This window comes from Scophthalmus maximus, chromosome 5 (assembly GCF_022379125.1).
Source record: "Scophthalmus maximus strain ysfricsl-2021 chromosome 5, ASM2237912v1, whole genome shotgun sequence".
In the NCBI taxonomy this organism is placed as follows: Eukaryota; Metazoa; Chordata; class Actinopteri; order Pleuronectiformes; family Scophthalmidae; genus Scophthalmus; species Scophthalmus maximus.
Genome location: NC_061519.1, coordinates 15668530 through 15686163, shown reverse-complemented (window position 1 = coordinate 15686163; position 17634 = coordinate 15668530). Strand labels below are relative to the sequence as shown.

General features: G+C 44.7%; 2 protein-coding genes across 4 annotated transcripts; both read left to right on the top strand.

Moving 5' to 3' along the window:
- The first annotated feature begins 1415 nt into the window (after positions 1 to 1415).
- On the top strand, positions 1416 to 10472 carry prss56 (serine protease 56). Of its 3 annotated transcripts, none has more exons than XM_047332279.1 (14): positions 1416 to 4143; positions 5669 to 5827; positions 5961 to 6215; positions 6359 to 6551; positions 6686 to 6794; positions 6896 to 7052; positions 7207 to 7349; positions 7533 to 7692; positions 7803 to 7991; positions 8107 to 8298; positions 8434 to 8630; positions 8930 to 9497; positions 9598 to 9704; positions 9815 to 10472. In XM_047332279.1, exons 1-14 carry the CDS (start codon positions 4044 to 4046, stop codon positions 9986 to 9988), a joined length of 2703 nt encoding a protein of 900 aa, XP_047188235.1. In that variant the 5' UTR covers positions 1416 to 4043; the 3' UTR covers positions 9989 to 10472. The 3 variants fall into 3 exon arrangements, with proteins under 3 accessions (XP_047188235.1, XP_047188236.1, XP_047188237.1); XM_047332280.1 differs by having other exon boundaries at positions 1417 to 4143; positions 6362 to 6551; XM_047332281.1 differs by lacking the exon at positions 1416 to 4143 and having other exon boundaries at positions 5701 to 5827; positions 5930 to 6215.
- Positions 10473 to 11837: 1365 nt separating this feature from the next.
- chrng (cholinergic receptor, nicotinic, gamma) lies at positions 11838 to 17634 on the top strand. Its single transcript, XM_035634355.2, has 12 exons — positions 11838 to 11993; positions 13003 to 13139; positions 13235 to 13279; positions 13412 to 13536; positions 14264 to 14419; positions 15088 to 15185; positions 15316 to 15516; positions 15891 to 16005; positions 16079 to 16193; positions 16326 to 16590; positions 16689 to 16822; positions 16904 to 17634. The coding sequence occupies exons 1-12, from the start codon at positions 11930 to 11932 to the stop codon at positions 17108 to 17110; spliced, it is 1662 nt and encodes a 553-aa protein (XP_035490248.1). The 5' UTR covers positions 11838 to 11929; the 3' UTR covers positions 17111 to 17634.

Genomic DNA, 17634 nt, shown 5'->3' with positions numbered 1-17634 from the left:
TTTGGGTGAAGTGAATATTTCATCATTGAACAGTAAGTGATTAATGTGCATTTACTGGCGGTTAGTGGGACTGTTGAGGTCATAATAGATCTAATTAACAACATGTCTAACAATGACCCGATGCAGGCCTGAGCTGAGGCAGATGAGCTGCTTGTGCTTGACTATTGTCAGGGGGTTCAAGTGTCTGTCTGTGTTGAAATGTTGGGAACCTCTTCTCCCTTGCGTACCCCACTGACCTAGATTTCAATTGTTTTCTGTCTGAGACAATGGGAGAAATGGTTTCATAACTGAACACAATACCTGGGTGTTATTCAACACGATTGTTGTTCAGGTTCTCATTGTGGCGTGATTTTGTGCTGAGCGTTGTGGGTTTTCTTTATGTAACCTGCTGAAGCGGCCCGCCTGCGACAAGCATCTGGTGCACCCCGCGGTAGATTACATGTAGACGGTTCGACAGATGAATGTGCATTCACGGGAGTGTCTGCCTCCATCTTGTCCGATCACTGCTGCCTCAAACACAAGCACACGTCTCACGTGGGCTGGTGGACATGTTACCAACCTTTCTTACATGAAATCTTGAATCCCAGAGCATTTTGGGCTTTAACATTAATAAACTGAGAGACAAATGAATACTTGAGCGTCTCTCGAAACCGCTCTAAGGTTGAACTCAGAGATAGCTCATTAACCGATATTTATCAGTCACCAAAGCCTAAAAATCAAACCCATCTTAGGTATGAGCTACTCATTCACCACTGACTATTGAAAGTTGTCCCATCTAGTGGGAAGGTTGTCAACTTAATCTGCAATTGAGTCTGACAACCTGTTTATTATGCTTTAACAAGAACATTCTTCATCAAAAGTTGTTAAGTCACATGTGGAATTCGCGTGAGGGACAAACAAAAAGCCTGTACACTGTCTTAAGACCTGTTGGGTTCATGTTCATCAAGCAGATCAGTTCAGTGATGTAAACAAGCATCACAGGCACACAATGAAGCAAAATGAGTAAATTAAATGAGTAACTATTAACAACTTGACAAGTGTTTGTGACTCTATATGTTATGTCAAATGACCTACATCTGGATCACTGAGTGGAGTATCTGTCAAATTGTCCCGTCAGACAGTATAATGCTTATTTACTTCACAATGGAACCTAAAACTGTCTTTTTAGGAAACATTAGGTTTTCTAGTCCTTCTAGGTACATTATTAGTTATTTCACATTTCCAGATGCCTCTTATAGCTCAAACATAGCAATTGCACTCCTATATAGTTCTTCAAACTACTACTACTACTATTGTTGTCTGCAAGGTGTCTACATGTGCTGAGCAAGATCTAGGCCATTTGCAAGTTGTAACTCACTTACAGAGTTTTAGCTTTCAGTTTAGTTTATGTAATTCACCAGAAATTCACAATGATGTCGCTCCAGACCAAAACAAACATGCTCAAATAAATGATTTTTTTAATCTTTTGACTGGCAGTGTTTAAGTTTAAATGTAGACACCAGTGAAAAGGGGCAGATAAGGCAGATGCATCGGTGGTTGTGGAGACAGAGACAGGCCCCGGCTGAGCAGGAGAGAGAGGCAGAGTGCTCAGATGAAGGAAGAGGGAGCAGGAGGCAAATTAATCAAACCACATCAAAGGGAAAATGGATGGAGGGAGGGAGGGAATGAAAGAGTGCCGCCCGTTTGTCCCATGCCGTTCCCACTCCGCTCCGCCTGAGTCTGCTCCCAGATCTCCGGGCCATTGTGCCGCACGGGTGCATGGAGGGGGCTGGGGCACTGTGCACATAACAAAACACACACACACACACACACACACTAACAAATGTCTGAGGGCAAGGCTGGAAAAAGGAAGAAACTTTTCTTTCTCCGCCAACTCAGACTCTGACTCCTCTTGCCCTCCACTCCGTCCCCCAGGGCCTGTTGTTGTGTTTCCTCCTCGCAATACGTGCGATTGTTTGCAGTCCTTCACCAGACTTGGCTGCACAAACTCTCACTGAAACACAATCACACAGTCACACACACCCTGCAACACGTACTGTATGTTGTTGTCAGTGTGCTGTCAGCTGTCAGTGCTGGCTTGTGGCAGCAGTGGACGGCACTCTTTGATAATGCCCCGCCAGATTCGGCTGCCGCTCTTTCTTTCTTTTTTATCGTTCAGCCAGTTATTTGGCGCAAAGTTGACTACAATTTGCGACCCTCCTTTGGTTACCGGTTCGGCACAGACTTTCTTTCTGTGTCCATGTAGACTGTGACCATGCCCCTGTCCGTTGCCAGTGAATGTACAGAACATTTTGTTTTTATATTAGGTCTGATTTTGCCAGAATTTTGCTGCCAAGACATTGTTTACTATCCAGAGCTGTAATAATAGAATAGTATTTATCAAATTGCACCAGAAGTTTTAAAATAATAATGACACCTGTTTTTTTGTTTTTTAGTTTTTTGAAACAAAGAGTGGCACGCAGATCCTTTGACATACAGTCATACTGACTCAATCTCAAATTTCACAGCTGATTTATCATCTATTACATACATTATTGTAAGTATACTGTACATATCAGAGCCGTCTTGATCTATTTCTGTTTGGTACGTAGCTCGCAGGGATTGTACAAAAGTAAATTTGACTTAGTCTCTCCTCTTGAATCTCCATCTTGAGTCAGTATCCTGACTTTAAGATACAATACATTTATTAAAACAGATGGTGGTCACAATGGTGTACACGTTTAATCTCCAATATTTTTAGGAAGCTGTAGCCCAATTAATGTTGCTGTTTGAACTTTAAAATCTTAGAGATGACAAGCTACAATCACAACAGACTTGAAATATTTATCATGTAAGGACATGATGAGTTTTGTTTTTTGGCAGTTTGATTTTTTAAATAAAAACAATCTAACTGTTTTCTTTTGTCAGGTTTCTCTGAGAGAAGAAGACTGAAAGTAGTTTTCCAAGAGTTAGTTTGTCAGTTTGCAAATGTAAAAATGCTTGAACCAAAATAAGGTTTTGCGTTGTTCGATGAATAATTTCTTCTGGACTTACACAAAATACATCATGCTCATAAACACTCTTTTAATGTATCTTTATGTAACAAAAGCAGAGTTCAGCAGAGAAAGACAAAAGTGATGTGAACTGACAATATTTTAATGGGGGGGATAAAAGACTGTAAGTGATCAATGGAGGCGGCGGCCAAGTGATGCCCGGCGGACGGCTTTGATGTGGGCATCCTCAGAGGGACGCCGGGGACAATGCTCTCTTTGAGGGGCATGCAGAATGGCAGACACTTCCCTCTCCCCCTGTCCCGCTCTCTCACACTCTGTCACTCAAACTCCCTCCGTCTCCTGCTTCGCACCACTCACGCTGAGACCCCCGGGCTCGGACGCTCGGCGACATTTCTCTCGCTGTACATTCCTCTGCTCCAGTGTCACATCAGCAGCATATCCTTAGCTGCATAACTTTCTCCCTCTTTTCTTTCACATTAATTAATTCAAACAACACCCCCTTCCCTGCCGCCCAGCCAATCACTCCGCCTTCCCCTCCCCACCCCCTCCCCAATCTGTATCTCTCTCTCTCTCTCTCTCCCTCCCTCTGTCTCCTTTCATAGAACCAAACCTCTTTGTGATGTCCAGCCTTGGCAAGTTGCGCCCGATTTGCTGTCACAGTCTTAATGAATTCATCTGTTTGTGTATTGGCCATGGGAGCATTTCTCCCTCCTCCCTCCCTCTCGCTCTCTCTTTCCTATCCTCTCCCCCCTCCCTCTTGCTGGTGTTCCCCTGGGGACTCTATATATACCAGGGACCACTCCGGGCACCTATTGTTCCTCTAAGTAAACTTACAGACAGATGCCCTGCACCACAGTGTGGGAGAGAGCCAAGAGAGTCAGGAGGAGGGAGACAGTTAAAGATTGCAGAGAGCCACCAGACACTAAGGACCTGGAAGCGCCGCAGACCAGCCACATCCCGGGCACCTCTGCATCCTCTTCAGTCGTCCCGCCTGTTTCCTGCGTGTCTGCTTGTTGTCATTGTCGAGTGGAGGTCTGATGCTGTGACGCCATGCTGCTGCTGATATCAATGCTGTTTATGGGACTGGACTGCTCGCTGGGGGCCCCGGCAGGTAGAGAGGTCTACAGGATGCCCCAGAGTGCTCTCAAAGGTACATTCTTTTCATTGTTTCTCAATCACAGCAATGTATGTTGACTAATAGACAATAGTTTGGAACTCTGAGCTCGGCGTGTGAAGCTTGAGACACCCTCAGAGGTGGATTTGATCAACAACCCTGCAAAGTCACACTGGTGATGCCGTGATGGTTCTCGAGAATTAATAGAGTTCAAACATCTGGTGATCCTATTTACAGTTACAAAGCCCCATCAGCTTAAATGTGCGGGTGTCACACAAAGTTGACAAGCTTTGGGCAAACCCTTTGATATTTGAGTTGTGTAGTAGACCTACTTCCTTCTTTATGTTGGATGATGGCCCTTATGTCTGGGTACATATTCACGCAAGTGTTTGGTGAAGAGCTACTTCTTAAAAGTACTAATACAACAGACTGTGACTATGATGCTGAAGCTCATACTATGGTCATTACATTCCAGGACTAGACTTAAGTGAAGAACAGGAATTTAACAAATTTGTATATTTTTGTCTCCTTAGCCTGCAGTGTTATTATTCTGGTCATTTCTCAGACAAGGTTGTCAGAGAGCTAGTGCCGTAGAGCTCAGCGATGAAGGACCTCTGGCCTTCTCTGCTTGAAGTGCTGAGTACAGCAGAACCTTCATTCAAGCAGCTGGTGATGGCGGTGTGTGTTTAGAGTGTCCAGAACAAGGGACTCAGGGTCCTAGTTGCCCCGGGGCTGCCAGCCCGTGCCCCCGGGGTCTGTCCCTGCCCAGCAGCCTCTGCCCGCTCAGCCCTGGCCTTCTAATTAAGTCTTCAATCAGCATTGTTGTTGTTAGTGGCCTATCCTGTGATGTGGTGCGGCACAGAGGGGGGCTGCAGGGTCGGCGGCCCGATTGAAGTGTGTCTGTAGAAGCCTCACCAGCGCGCTGAGCGTGAGCTAGCTTCCCTAACACGCTGCCAATGAGCTCAAAGAGCAGCATGAGAAAAAGGGGGCTACTCACACACACACACACACACTAGAGAGCCTCACCAGTTCATGCTAATGCTCACATGCACACATGGCGTTCCCACAGCAAATCACAGTCTTACATGTAACGACCTAGATATCCTGTCGCCAGACTTCAGTTTCGTTTGTCGTTGTTTTGTCAGAATTCAGCAAATTTTGATCGGAAAGAAAAAGTGGTAGTGATCCACGGGGACACTGATATCTGATCATTTGACAATATTACAAAAATGTTTTGATGAGAAGCTGTAAAGTTTTACAATCGATGAAGACCAAGCTGTGTTCTGACTGGGGCCGTTGATAAACTATGTGATGGAAACATTACTTCAAATGTTTGTTTAATCGAATCTGCCGTGTCTGTAAAGCTAATTAGGAATCAACTAATATAAACACGGATTGCTGTCTGTCTGTCTGTCTGTCTGTCTGTCAGTCTGTCTGTCTGGCTCTACTATACAAGCCTGTTATCCTGTCTGTGTTCTTCTGTCTCTCTCTCTATGCAGATTAGGTTTTTTTAAACATTTCTTTACATCTTTTCTGCTCTTCCTCCTGTCCTCTCCTGCAGCGCTGTCCGATCGCGGTACAGTGGTTTTAGAGGCGGCCATGACGAGTGCCCTGTCCGCTCTCGAGCGTGCGTCCTCTGAGAGGAGTCGGGCTGAGGCCGGCTGCCGGGGCTGTGCTCCCTGTCTGTTTCAGGACTGTGGACAGCTGTCCGGCTCCTGCTGTAAGTACAACATCACTCTCACTTCCTTTTTTAATTCCTGTACATATTTGAGCCTCTTTGTCCAGTGTCACCACTGAATGATTTCTTGGTATCTTATATTAGGTCTCCTTTTTTTTGGGTTTTTGTTGAACAGCGTCTCCTACCAGCGCCTTATCAGAGCCCAGCTGTGACGTCATCAGTAAGGCCCAGAAGCTTCAAGTTGAAGCAGAGCGGAGCTGGGCTCTGAGCCAGGCCTGTGCATACTACCAGCATCGCTGCCCACCTGGCGAACTGGACAAGGAGAGCTGCATCAGGATCATGGGTGAGAGTTGCAGCGCCCGCGTCCTCCAGTGCAGCCTGCTGAACACAATGCAGAACCTGGAGCCTGCTACGCAGACGCATGCACAGGGTAAGGGGATTCAGGTGATCACAAAAAAAAAAAAGTGTAATCATATAGATTATTCTTATTTCTCTCAGAGGCTTCAGTGTTTACAAAAAAGGAAAAGAATTTGCTGCATTTTATTTTTGACCATCTCTGTTTCTCTGTCCCAGCAGCAGTGTGCGGTCAGAGGTCGTCCGCTGTGCGAAACGTCACTCAGCCTCGCTCCAGGATTGTCGGCGGCTCCCCTGCTCCCCCAGGCAGCTGGCCCTGGCTGGTCAACCTGCAGCTGGATGGGGGCCTGATGTGCGGAGGGGTCCTGGTGGACAGCTCCTGGGTGGTTACTGCTGCCCATTGTTTTGCAGGGTAAGTGTGCATGTCTCACTGTGTCCGGCAGCTGTAGTAAGAGTTATGATTTCTCTATGCCATTTGAAATGATTGTACTTTTTTTCCCATCCTCCTCTCAATCTCCGTCACTCTTTTTGGTCTGACCTCCGCAGCAGTCGCAGCGAGAGCTACTGGACGGCCGTGGTGGGGGAGTTCGACATCACCAAGACCGACCCCGATGAGCAAATTCTCAAAGTGAACCGCATCATCCCTCATCCCAAGGTAGCGACCGGTCAACCGGTCAAACGTCCTGTTCAGTCTGTCATGAAATCGTTCGATCAATCGAACAAACCAATAAATCAAACTCTCTCCTCCTCCTGCAGTTCAACCCAAAGACATTCAACAACGATATAGCCCTGGTGGAGCTGACATCACCAGTGGTCCTATCTGAACACGTCACCCCAGTGTGTCTCCCCTCTGGCATAGAGCCCCCTACTGGCAGCCCGTGTCTGGTGGCAGGCTGGGGCTCCCTCTATGAGGGTGAGTGGAGGATAAACCACAAGGATTTCCACTTTAACAAGTTTCCTTCTAGCAATATGAAATGCTTTTTGTTTCCTTTTGATGAAGTCAAAACTGGCTTAATAGTAACACCTGTCACTTCTCGACATATAATGTTAATTTTGTTCATCTGCAGACGGCCCATCTGCTGACATTGTGATGGAGGCCAAGGTTCCCCTGCTGCCTCAGAGCACCTGTAAGAGTGCCCTCGGCAAAGAGCTGGTCACCAACACCATGCTGTGTGCTGGCTATCTTACCGGAGGCATTGACTCCTGTCAGGTGGGCAGAACAGCAAATTCTGAGTGACCTTGTTTGGGAATTGTCTTCATCCTTAAAATTGACATACACTTAATTTATCATGTAAAGCCTGAAGCTTTTTGTTTTGTTGGTGAAATGAGTCATTTCTGTGAACCATACTATTTTTTCGTAACTTTTGGTGGATTTCTTTTTCTTTATATGAAGGGAGATTCTGGAGGCCCCCTGATCTACCAAGACCGAATTTCGGGCCGGTTCCAGCTCTACGGCATCACTTCCTGGGGTGACGGCTGTGGAGAGAAGGGCAAGCCTGGGGTCTACACACGGGTTTCTGCTTTCTCCGACTGGATTCAGGCGGAGATACAGAGTGAGTTCCAACTCAGCAGCCACAAAATACCAAACCAAACCCTGCAGTATGTTTGAATGTTATACCGCCTACAATAGTATAATCAATGCCTATCATCATTCTTTTTTAAGAGTCATTTGGGAGTCGGGAGCCAACATGTCCGGAGCTTCTTAAGACAACAGAAATGACAGAGGAGGAACAAAGGTCAGAATTCAGCTCCCTCTGTCACTTCTACACCCTGACCTGCCCCCGGGGTCAGTCTGCCAGCACTTGCAGCCGAATGGCTGAGGACAAATGCCTCACCCGCTTCAAGAAGTGCCGTAAGTTCATGAAAAATAAACATTTTAAATATTGATGATTGTAGAAAAAAAGCTACTTTAAATATACTGCATCATCATGAGGTGTCTGATCCTCTGTTCACTCTCTCCCACCCAGAGATGCGTTCGTTCCTGCAGACCCTGTTGGACCTACTCCAGAGAGCCGAAGACTACATCAGGGACAAGGTCGACTTGACCTTCTTCACCCAGACTCTGCCCCAGCTTGTGGAACACATCTACAGCACTGCGTTCACTCACACCAGAGAGAGGAGAGACCTGGGGCTGAGCCAGTGTCTCACACAGATTGAAGGTATATAATCGACAGCTTTCCAAATGTATGGAAAAACTCGATAAATACCGGCACAACTTTCTTCCTCAGGTGCATTGGCATATTAACAAATGGAGTTGTTGCTTACTAATATAACAGGTGCTTTATTACTTGCAGAACAGCTAGGTGGAGCTGTGGTGCCGGAAGAGCAGGGTCCTTCTCCAAGTCCCCCTGCCTTATTCGAGGAGGTGGGCCCTTTGGTGGCCGACTGGGAGAAATACTTGCGGAACATGGCCGAGGAACTGGACAAACAACACACTGACACATCCACAGACATCTCCTCAACATCACGGGAGTACAACATTTTCTTACAGGTGGGATATTTGTTGATGGATTTCTGTCAAAATGTGGATGATGTTGTGTCTCATCACGTCATGTAGAGATGTTCACGGCACAGTTTGATGTTTCCAAATACAAAGTACTTCTAATTTCAATTCATTCTAAGGCAATTTTAGTTAAATGAGCAGGTTTACTGGTAATTTAATGTAAACATGTCAGTATCAAAGATCACAGGTTTTTCCTTGTAGACTCAACATTTCACATGAGCATTGGAAAGGGAGTTTATTTTAAGATAACTCTAATATCCGACTGTATTTCAACATGTCATCTCCAGACAGAGGACTCCTCAGTGCATCAGCTGGAGGGACAATATCTGTCCGTTATCTCAGCTCTACGCTCCAAACTGGACTCCAGAGCTGCTCCTCCCATCCTGCACTTGGACGCCATCTTCCCCCAGAGAGAGTCTCCCAACGCTCCACTCTCACCCTCTCCTCCCCCCGGGACACAGGTCGACACCGGTTCCTCGTCGTTGCCCGAGGAACCCCAGGAGCCGTGGTCACTTCTTAAAGCTTTGATGAGCGAAATTGAAAAATTAAGGACACAAGATGAGATTGTGACAAAAGACGTGTCTCAAAGTGAAACCTCATCGAATAGAGACGCTTTTCCTGATGGAACATGGAGCGCTACAACTGAGGATTTTACTTTTGTCGAGACTGGAGAATCTTTAGCTCTACCACTTCCAGTTCAGTCAACAGCCATCGTCCAGACAGTCACTGAGGGGGACCACACAGACATGACCGCTGACCCCAGACAAACTGCACATGCTGTAAAAGCGATACGCCTCCAGAGAAACTACAGGAGCCTCCTTCGCAAGAGGCAGATACCTGGAGCCAACGGGAAATGTATGTATCATGTACAGTTCTGACAAAACTTTCATTAAATACCGTTACTACCGTCACCACCCAAGTTATTTCTCAAATAATTTTTTGTTTTTTCCTCTAGTGTGTCCTGGAGTGAGAGAATCATCACAACAAGTCAGCCAAGTCAGAGACTCCTACAGCTGGGTCCTCAACATCCCGAACAAAAACCTGCGCATGAACTTCCAAGAGGTAAGTTACTATTTAAAAAGGTTAGAATGTACAATGGTGAATGGAAACGGCAGCTGCACCATTTTAAAACTTTTGAATTGCTCTTCTAATTGTGTCTGTCTTTTGTTCAGGTGTTGGTTGATCTGAGTTCAAAGAATGATCGAGGACTCTACCAGGCTCGGGTCAGGGCACTGGTGGGAGGACGACCTTTGACCTTCTACAGTCTTGTCGGATTGGAGAATGAGTCATTCTACCGCAGTGTACCAAGGATCATCGCAGTGGCACTGGATTCGCTCAAGACTTGATTTCATCGTGACGTAGCTGGAAAATAAAAAGAGAAAGAGGTGATGGCACAAAGACTCTCAGAGAGACCAGTTTGAAAAAACCTTGTTATGGGACAGAGCGATGCACAAACTTTACTTCCTCTGTTGTTTCCAGTGACAAGCATTATTTTGTTTTCCCTGCCTGAGAGCCTGACATCAGCTGGAAATGAAAACAGATATGAATGTATCGACCCAACTATCGACCGCCCATCACGCAGCAGGTTTTTTTATTATTATTATTGTGGTTGGAGACACAGCCTTGCCTAACTTATGAATTTGTACAAAATGATAAGTTATTCATATTGTCATTGTCTTTTGCAAAGGTTGAACCTGTTGTGATTTACTCAGACTGTAAATATTATTCATGTTTTCTTTATTCCTACCATATTTATTTGTATAGAGAAAAGCCTTTGTATTTTTGTAAAAGAAACAAAACTATATATAAATAAAATTGATATTAATGCTATGGCATGTTGTGTTGAATGTATTGGTAATCGGTAATTGGCAGTTATGTATTTGAGGTATTTGAATGAGCCAACACTAGACAACTAATGCTGCTAATCCTGCAGCATTTACAGTTTCAAACTCTGGAGACGAGCTTCGGTGCTGACTGGTTATTCTTATGACCCCAGATTGACCTCAGTCCTCCAACCCTTTTAGGTTAATCTCTCTCTCTCCCTCTCTCTCATGAACACGCCAACTGCTTTGCTGTGTTTACCAATAGGTCCAAGTGATGGGGAATTGAAACTGGACCCAGAACTGGACTGACCTTTAGAGACTCTTATTGTCTGTCAAAACATTGTGAGTGCAGCCAACTGTTGCTCCAGGAAGTGACAGCCTTGAGTTGTGGACAAGCCCCATTTTCAGCTGTGTGTTGACTTGTGACCTCGTCACTGTGGTCACCGAGTCTCAGCTTCACGTGGCGATAATGATTGGCTGAATGAGTCCAAATGAGCCGAGGCAACTCCACAATTAAAATCCTACCACTAATCTCAGACAGTTTTTGCCCAGCTCAAGTCCCAGAAGAGGGATATGCATAGGTAACAGCTGAATAAATGCACACACACACACGCACACACACATACTTCTGTTGCAACTCATCAACTCTTCAACCCCCCCCCACCACCACCACCACCACCACCTCTCACACACACACACACACACACACACACACACAGGGTAATGACAGGCCACAAATGGGTGAGCAACCTCCACAGAGCCTGGTCAGTCATCAGCGTGAGCGTGCTTTAAATGGGCGAGACTTATCACCTGTTCTCTTGTCCACTGTACTTTATTTTTTATTTTTAACTTTTTGGCTCCAAGACACACACATTGTGCTGCTGCTTTCTCTTCCCCTTCTAATCTTTCTGTCTGTAATCCAGTTATTATAGAGAGCAAATTTAACCGTGGAAAAATCAAGCTTATTATAGATCACTGCCCTTTGAAGAATATTTCTGAGTGGACGCCTGAGTCACAGTAGCCAGGTGTAACAAAGAGAATTACAATATACAGTGTGTGTGTTTTGATGGTGTACCTTAACACTGGAGGGCAGCCGTGTGTGTGTGTGTGTGTGTGTGTGTGTGTGTGTGTGTGTGCGTGTGCGTGTGCGTGTACGTGCATGTGCTTATTCGTGTGTGTGTGTGTGTGTGTGTGTGTGTGTACGTGTTGTGACAGCTGGCTATGCAGTACTGGAAATACACTCTTGGAATAAACCCTAACAATCATCAACTCCCCCACCAGCATCCAGTCATTCCTGTAAACCTCAAACCTGAACCCTCCCGTCAGCATGATCCCCAACTTCTGCTGGGAAACACACACACACACACGCACACAGAAGGGCTGAGTAACTCTATCAAGTGGTGTCGGTGTGTGATTAGTGATTGCAGATTTGTCTCGGACAGCGCACCATAAACAACCACACTGATGGATCACGGACCTCTGCTCTGTCTGTCGCTCTTCATGAGGCTGTGTATGATTTCTTCTACAGGTAGGAAAAGCTGGATAATTAACCTGCTGCCATGTTTTGGTAGCGTTGATACAGTATCTTGTTTGCAACATATTAATGGTTTAAATGATACTTTTACTGGTAATATAATACTTTACCAGTTACTCATTAGGTCTCTGTTTTTACATTCAAACATAATGTGATGCTCTTCTTCCAAATGGTTGTCATGACAAAGTAAAGCGAACAGCATCGCGACACGTTAACTAGGATGAAACAATTTCTTCTGTTGTTTCAAATATATATTGTCTTTTCATTGTACTGTAATGTATAGCAAAGCATATTTGGTAAATCAGACTGGTAAATCAGATACAACACTCATGAAATGTGTTTTAACTGTCGTATCTGTTGTTGTACTGGACAGTCTGTTGTTAAATGAAAAAACAAATGGAGTGGATTTATTTCGGATTCCAGATTGACACTCATTATACCTGAAGGGGTTATAAGGTGTTTTTGCTCTGTTGTCAATTACAAAAGGGTTGAAATCACTGCTAATACTAGACATCAACTAAAATTGCACATTTTCATAAAGTTGTTTATGATTGAGGTGTGACACTAAAAATACTGCCGGCCGAGACAAGCAGTCAACTTTCGTTAGTCAGCTTGCTCCCTCCTGTCAACTTGTTTTCATGACCTCTTGTTTTGATGTTTTTATAGGGTGAATTGCACATATATTTCCTATAATGCAACTCAAAAGCATACTTTATAAGATGCCCCTTTATGAATTTTTTGGTGTTAACGTTATGTCTCAAGCCCAGGCCAAGATTACCCTGCTGACATCACCATGACATCATCAGGGTTATTTTCTTTTCATTTAGAATCTTCCTCCGGAGCCACATGTAGGAGACATCATACTGTACATCATAATGTAGTGCTCCTCATGACAAGCAATATGTCAAATGAAGGGAGTGCCCCTTTACGTTGAGTCCCTGTGCCATCACCTGTTTTCTGTCTTCCACACTGTCTCACCCCGGCCCGTGTGGTTTGTCTGCAGCGTCTGCGGTCAACCTCGAGGGGGAACTCTTCAAGGATCTGATGAAAGGCTACAACAAGAACGTTCGGCCCATGGAGAAGAGCGGGGACATCACTCCGGTCCACATCAAGCTGACGCTCACAAACCTCATCTCCCTGGTGGGTGAAGTTCAGTTCTGGTGATTGTGATTAGTGCCTGTCAGGGCTGCACGGGCCTTTGAGTTAACTCTGTCTCCGGAACTCGCTCTCCTCAGAATGAAAAGGAGGAGGCCCTGATGACCAGCGTCTGGATAGAAATGGTGACCACATACACATTCACAACCCATCTGCTGGACTTATTTTCAGCTGCATTGCAAGGATGGTGACTTTTATCTTGGTACATTTGCAAAACATGGTTCAAAAAGTCAAACTCACAGTATTTCTGTATGTAGCAATGGTGTGACTACAGGCTCAGATGGGACCAGCCGCCCAGGTCTGCGCTTTATGGGAACATCACCTCTGAGCTACGCATCCCCTCCAAGAGCATTTGGCTGCCAGACGTCATACTGGAGAATAAGTGAGTTAATCAACCTTCACATTTGACCAAGTTTTTTTTTTTTAAAAAGGTCCAGTCAATAAGTAAAGGAGACAATTAGTAAATGAATGAGTAAGTTTAGTGTTTTTAGTAAAGCACCTTTTACAGAGCAAAATTGCTTCACTAACATACAAGTGTTGAATAACATCATTAAAGTGTTGCTTATATCTCATGGAGAACTTATGATTCTGCATAAGTTCTTCTGCATGTGTTTTCTGTCTGGTTGGGTTAGTAAAAAAGAAGATAGAAAGCTTGAAGCTTTGTTTCTAGGAGTATTTTTTTGCTTCCTTTGCATCCATCCCTGAAATAGTCCACTAGTGGGAAATCAGTAAAGCAGATTGGGCAGATTTTCGTTATAGTTGTATCTTTTTAAATTTACAAATGTGAATTTTTTTTTTAATTAATCTTTATTTGATCAGGCAAACTCATTGAGATTAAAAATTTATTTTTCAAGAGAGGCCTGAGAACAATTTTATATTTACAGCAACAAAAGACAACACAAATTACTGACAGCAAGAGTAGACAACAGACAAAAATGCAAGAATGGAAAACTAAAGGCAGTGGCAAGATTCAGTGAAGTGATCGAATAATAACTGTTTGACTTCTCAATGAGACTGTTAAGTATTAATAATAATCAGTAATAAAGCCAAATGTGCTCTAATAGCCAACAGGACTTCGGTTGCTCACTCTTCTTTCTTCTGGTCTGCAGTGTGGATGGACAGTTCGAGGTTGCACTCTATTGCAATGCACTAGTGTCTCCTAACGGCTGTGTCTACTGGCTGCCTCCTGCCATCTACCGCAGCGCTTGTGCCATCACTGTCAACTACTTTCCCTTCGACTGGCAGAACTGCACCATGGTCTTCCGGTGAGTGGAGACATGATCTGTTGGGTTTTGACGATTGGCCAGTGAGCGGTGAATTTAGAGTCCGATTACAAAACACAAGATACTATGACTCTGTTAGAAATATAAGGCACGTCAGTTCATGCTTTGTCTTTCATGTATCTCTCAGATGTTTTGTCATCTTAACTGAGAACCATATCTTATACAGATATTAAAAAAGACTGTATTGATCCCTGAGGGTAAATGCATGCATTACAGCAGTACAGTAGCTTAAATCATTAAAATAGAAAAGAAAAGAAGAATGAGAAGAAGAAGAAGAGAAAAAGAGAAGAATAAGGGAAAAAAAGAGACTAAAGAGATCAGAGAAATGACTGATTAAAAAGCTGAATACGATATATACATTACAAAAAAAATTGACTATATAAGCGAATTGTGCAAGGGGCTGTGTAGAATGAAGTCATAATCTGATATCATATCATATCATATCATATCATATCATATCATGGTATGATATGGACAAATTAAATGAAAACCCTCCTTAAATCCTAGGTACACCCCTGTTTGTTTGATCCACGGTGTCCAAAGCTGGGACAATGCATCTTTCACCCTCTTTCACGCGGCTGCATTGTGAAAGTGAATTGATGGTCGTGTTTGTTGTGGAGACAGACCGCGTGTTCTCTCCCTGTGTGCAGCTCTCAGACTTACAGCGCCAACGAGATCGAGCTGGTGCTCAAACAGGAGGACAACCACACACTGGAGTGGGTGGACATTGATCCAGAAGCTTTCACAGGTACAAATGAATGGATAGGAAACATTTGAATGATGGATATTAAACAGTTGCACATATATATATAATATTAGCGACACTAGGAGCATCCACTGCCAAAGTAATGAAAACTGAATGAAATCTTTGTTGGTAGAGAACGGAGAGTGGGTCATCAAACACAGGCCGGCAAAGAAAGTGATCAACAGCCAGTACACTAAGGATGAGCGCGAGTATCAGGAGGTGGTCTTCTTCCTCATCATCCAGCGAAAGCCCCTATTCTACATCATCAACATCATTGCTCCCTGTGTACTCTTCTCCTCCCTCTGCCTGCTGGTCTACTACTTACCTGCCAAAGGTCTTTTTCCTCACTTTGTGTATGTAAAAGTCTGACCTCTGTCTCATCAACCTCAGGATGATCCCTCATTTAGACATGTTTCAGACCTTGACCCGTGAGCGTGACAAGACAGAGGTCTGGCTACACAAGATTGTGAAATACACTAAAGCGCAAACAGACAACTTTTTGGCTAAAACTGGCCATGATGGCGTTAAAACTGATCGCAAAGTGTAATGGCGATAGAAAAACCACAGCATCCGTTCTTATAGTGGTTCCCTACTAGCCACGATTTCCCCATGTTATGTTGACTCTTTCAGTAGTTTAGACATTGCCAAATGTTTTTTCCGAGCACAAGATCCCATCAATCCGACTGGTTTGCGGTTTGGTTTTTGCAGCCGGCGGTCAGAAGTGCACCATGTCGGTTGCAACTCTTCTGGGCCAGACTGTGTTCCTCTTCCTTATCGCCAAGAAGGTGCCAGAGACCTCAAGAGCAGTGCCTCTTATTGGAAAGTAAGTTGACGTGCATCACACTAAGATTTCATTTCAGAGTCTACATGTGTGACTAATAAAACCTTGGTTACAGGTATCTGATGTTTGTGATGTCAGTGACCACCATGGTCGTGATGAACTGTGTGATAGTCCTCAACGTCTCCCTGCGAACCCCAAACACGCACATAATGACAGACAAAGTCCGAAAGGTGAGCTTGAGGCCGGACCATCTCCTTTCTAAGTGGAATGTCCATCAAGCAGCTTCTGAATGATCACAGTGTGAAAAGTCCACAGCAGTTTGTTTGCCACTGGATTACCCTTTGACCTGCTGTCACTGTCAGATCCTTCTCAACATCCTGCCTCGGCTGCTGAGGATGCAGATGCAACCCTGGACACCAAAAGATGACAACACCTCAGGAACCAGAAACGGTGACACTCTGACAGCAGACAGGAGGAACATGTTGCCCGTTCCCTGCCGACGCCGCAGCTCCATCGCCCTCATCACTAAGGCGGAGGAATATGTGATGAGAACAGCTCGGTCCGAACTCATGTTTGCCAGACTCAAAGAAAGAAATGGATTGATGAAATCAGTATTAGAGAAGCTACGTGCGTATTTGAATGAGTCTGAATATATTTAAAAGCACGCGGTATCTGGTGTGTTTTCCCTTGTAACCACATGAACATCTGGTCTCATCCTCACCCAGATGATGGGCTGGACGGAGGCACAGCGGAGCAGCTCGGTACCAGTCTGGCAAAGGCCTCTCCAGAGCTGAAGCAGTGCGTGGCATCCTGCAAACACATAGCTGAGACTGCACGACAGCACAACAACTTCCAGAATGTGAGCTCTACATTTGTACATTTACTCATCTCCTGTGGTGGAAGTGTCTGTCACACTCGCTAACCTCTTTCTCAAACGCAGGAGAATGAAGAGTGGTTCCTGGTGGCCCGGGTGATCGATAGAGTTTGCTTTATTGTCATGACGCTGGTGTTTTTTGTCGGCACAATTGGGATCTTCCTGATGGGCCACTTCAACCAGCCTCCCTCCTCACCCTTCCTTGGCGATCCAAAGAAGTATCTCCCTCCATCGGGCAACCTCTCTGACTCTATGACTGAGAACGGTATGTGAGCAGACTTCCTGGGGCGGAACCAGGAGGAAATCATTAGATTTCATCATTCAAGCCAAGGTGGAAATCCGACGGCGTCTGCCGTAATGCGTGATCCTTCACCAATGACTGCGAATGGGGGAAAATTCAACCCCATGTGTTTTCTGCACAGGTGTCCGCTGCTAATGTGGATGTGTGGACTCTGGCTGAGGATGAGTGAAACACGTGTGTTCATGGTCATAATGGATCCACGGCATTTGCATTGCATGGATGCCACACCTGATCCATAATGATGCACACCGGTGTCAGTTTGACGATTTTTTGTTGAGGTCGAACAATGTTGAATTTGATGCTGTATAAACAAAAAGAGCAAACTAGAGTAAGTAGCACCCCTTGTTGTCAGCACAGTGTTTTACCTTTTTGGGACACTACAAATACTTGGTGTTGATCACACATGTGAAGAGTAATGTGATCTACAGCCAAACGTTCCAAAATGAATGCTTTTATCAATAAAAGAACTACTGTGATCACATGATAACACAACTGA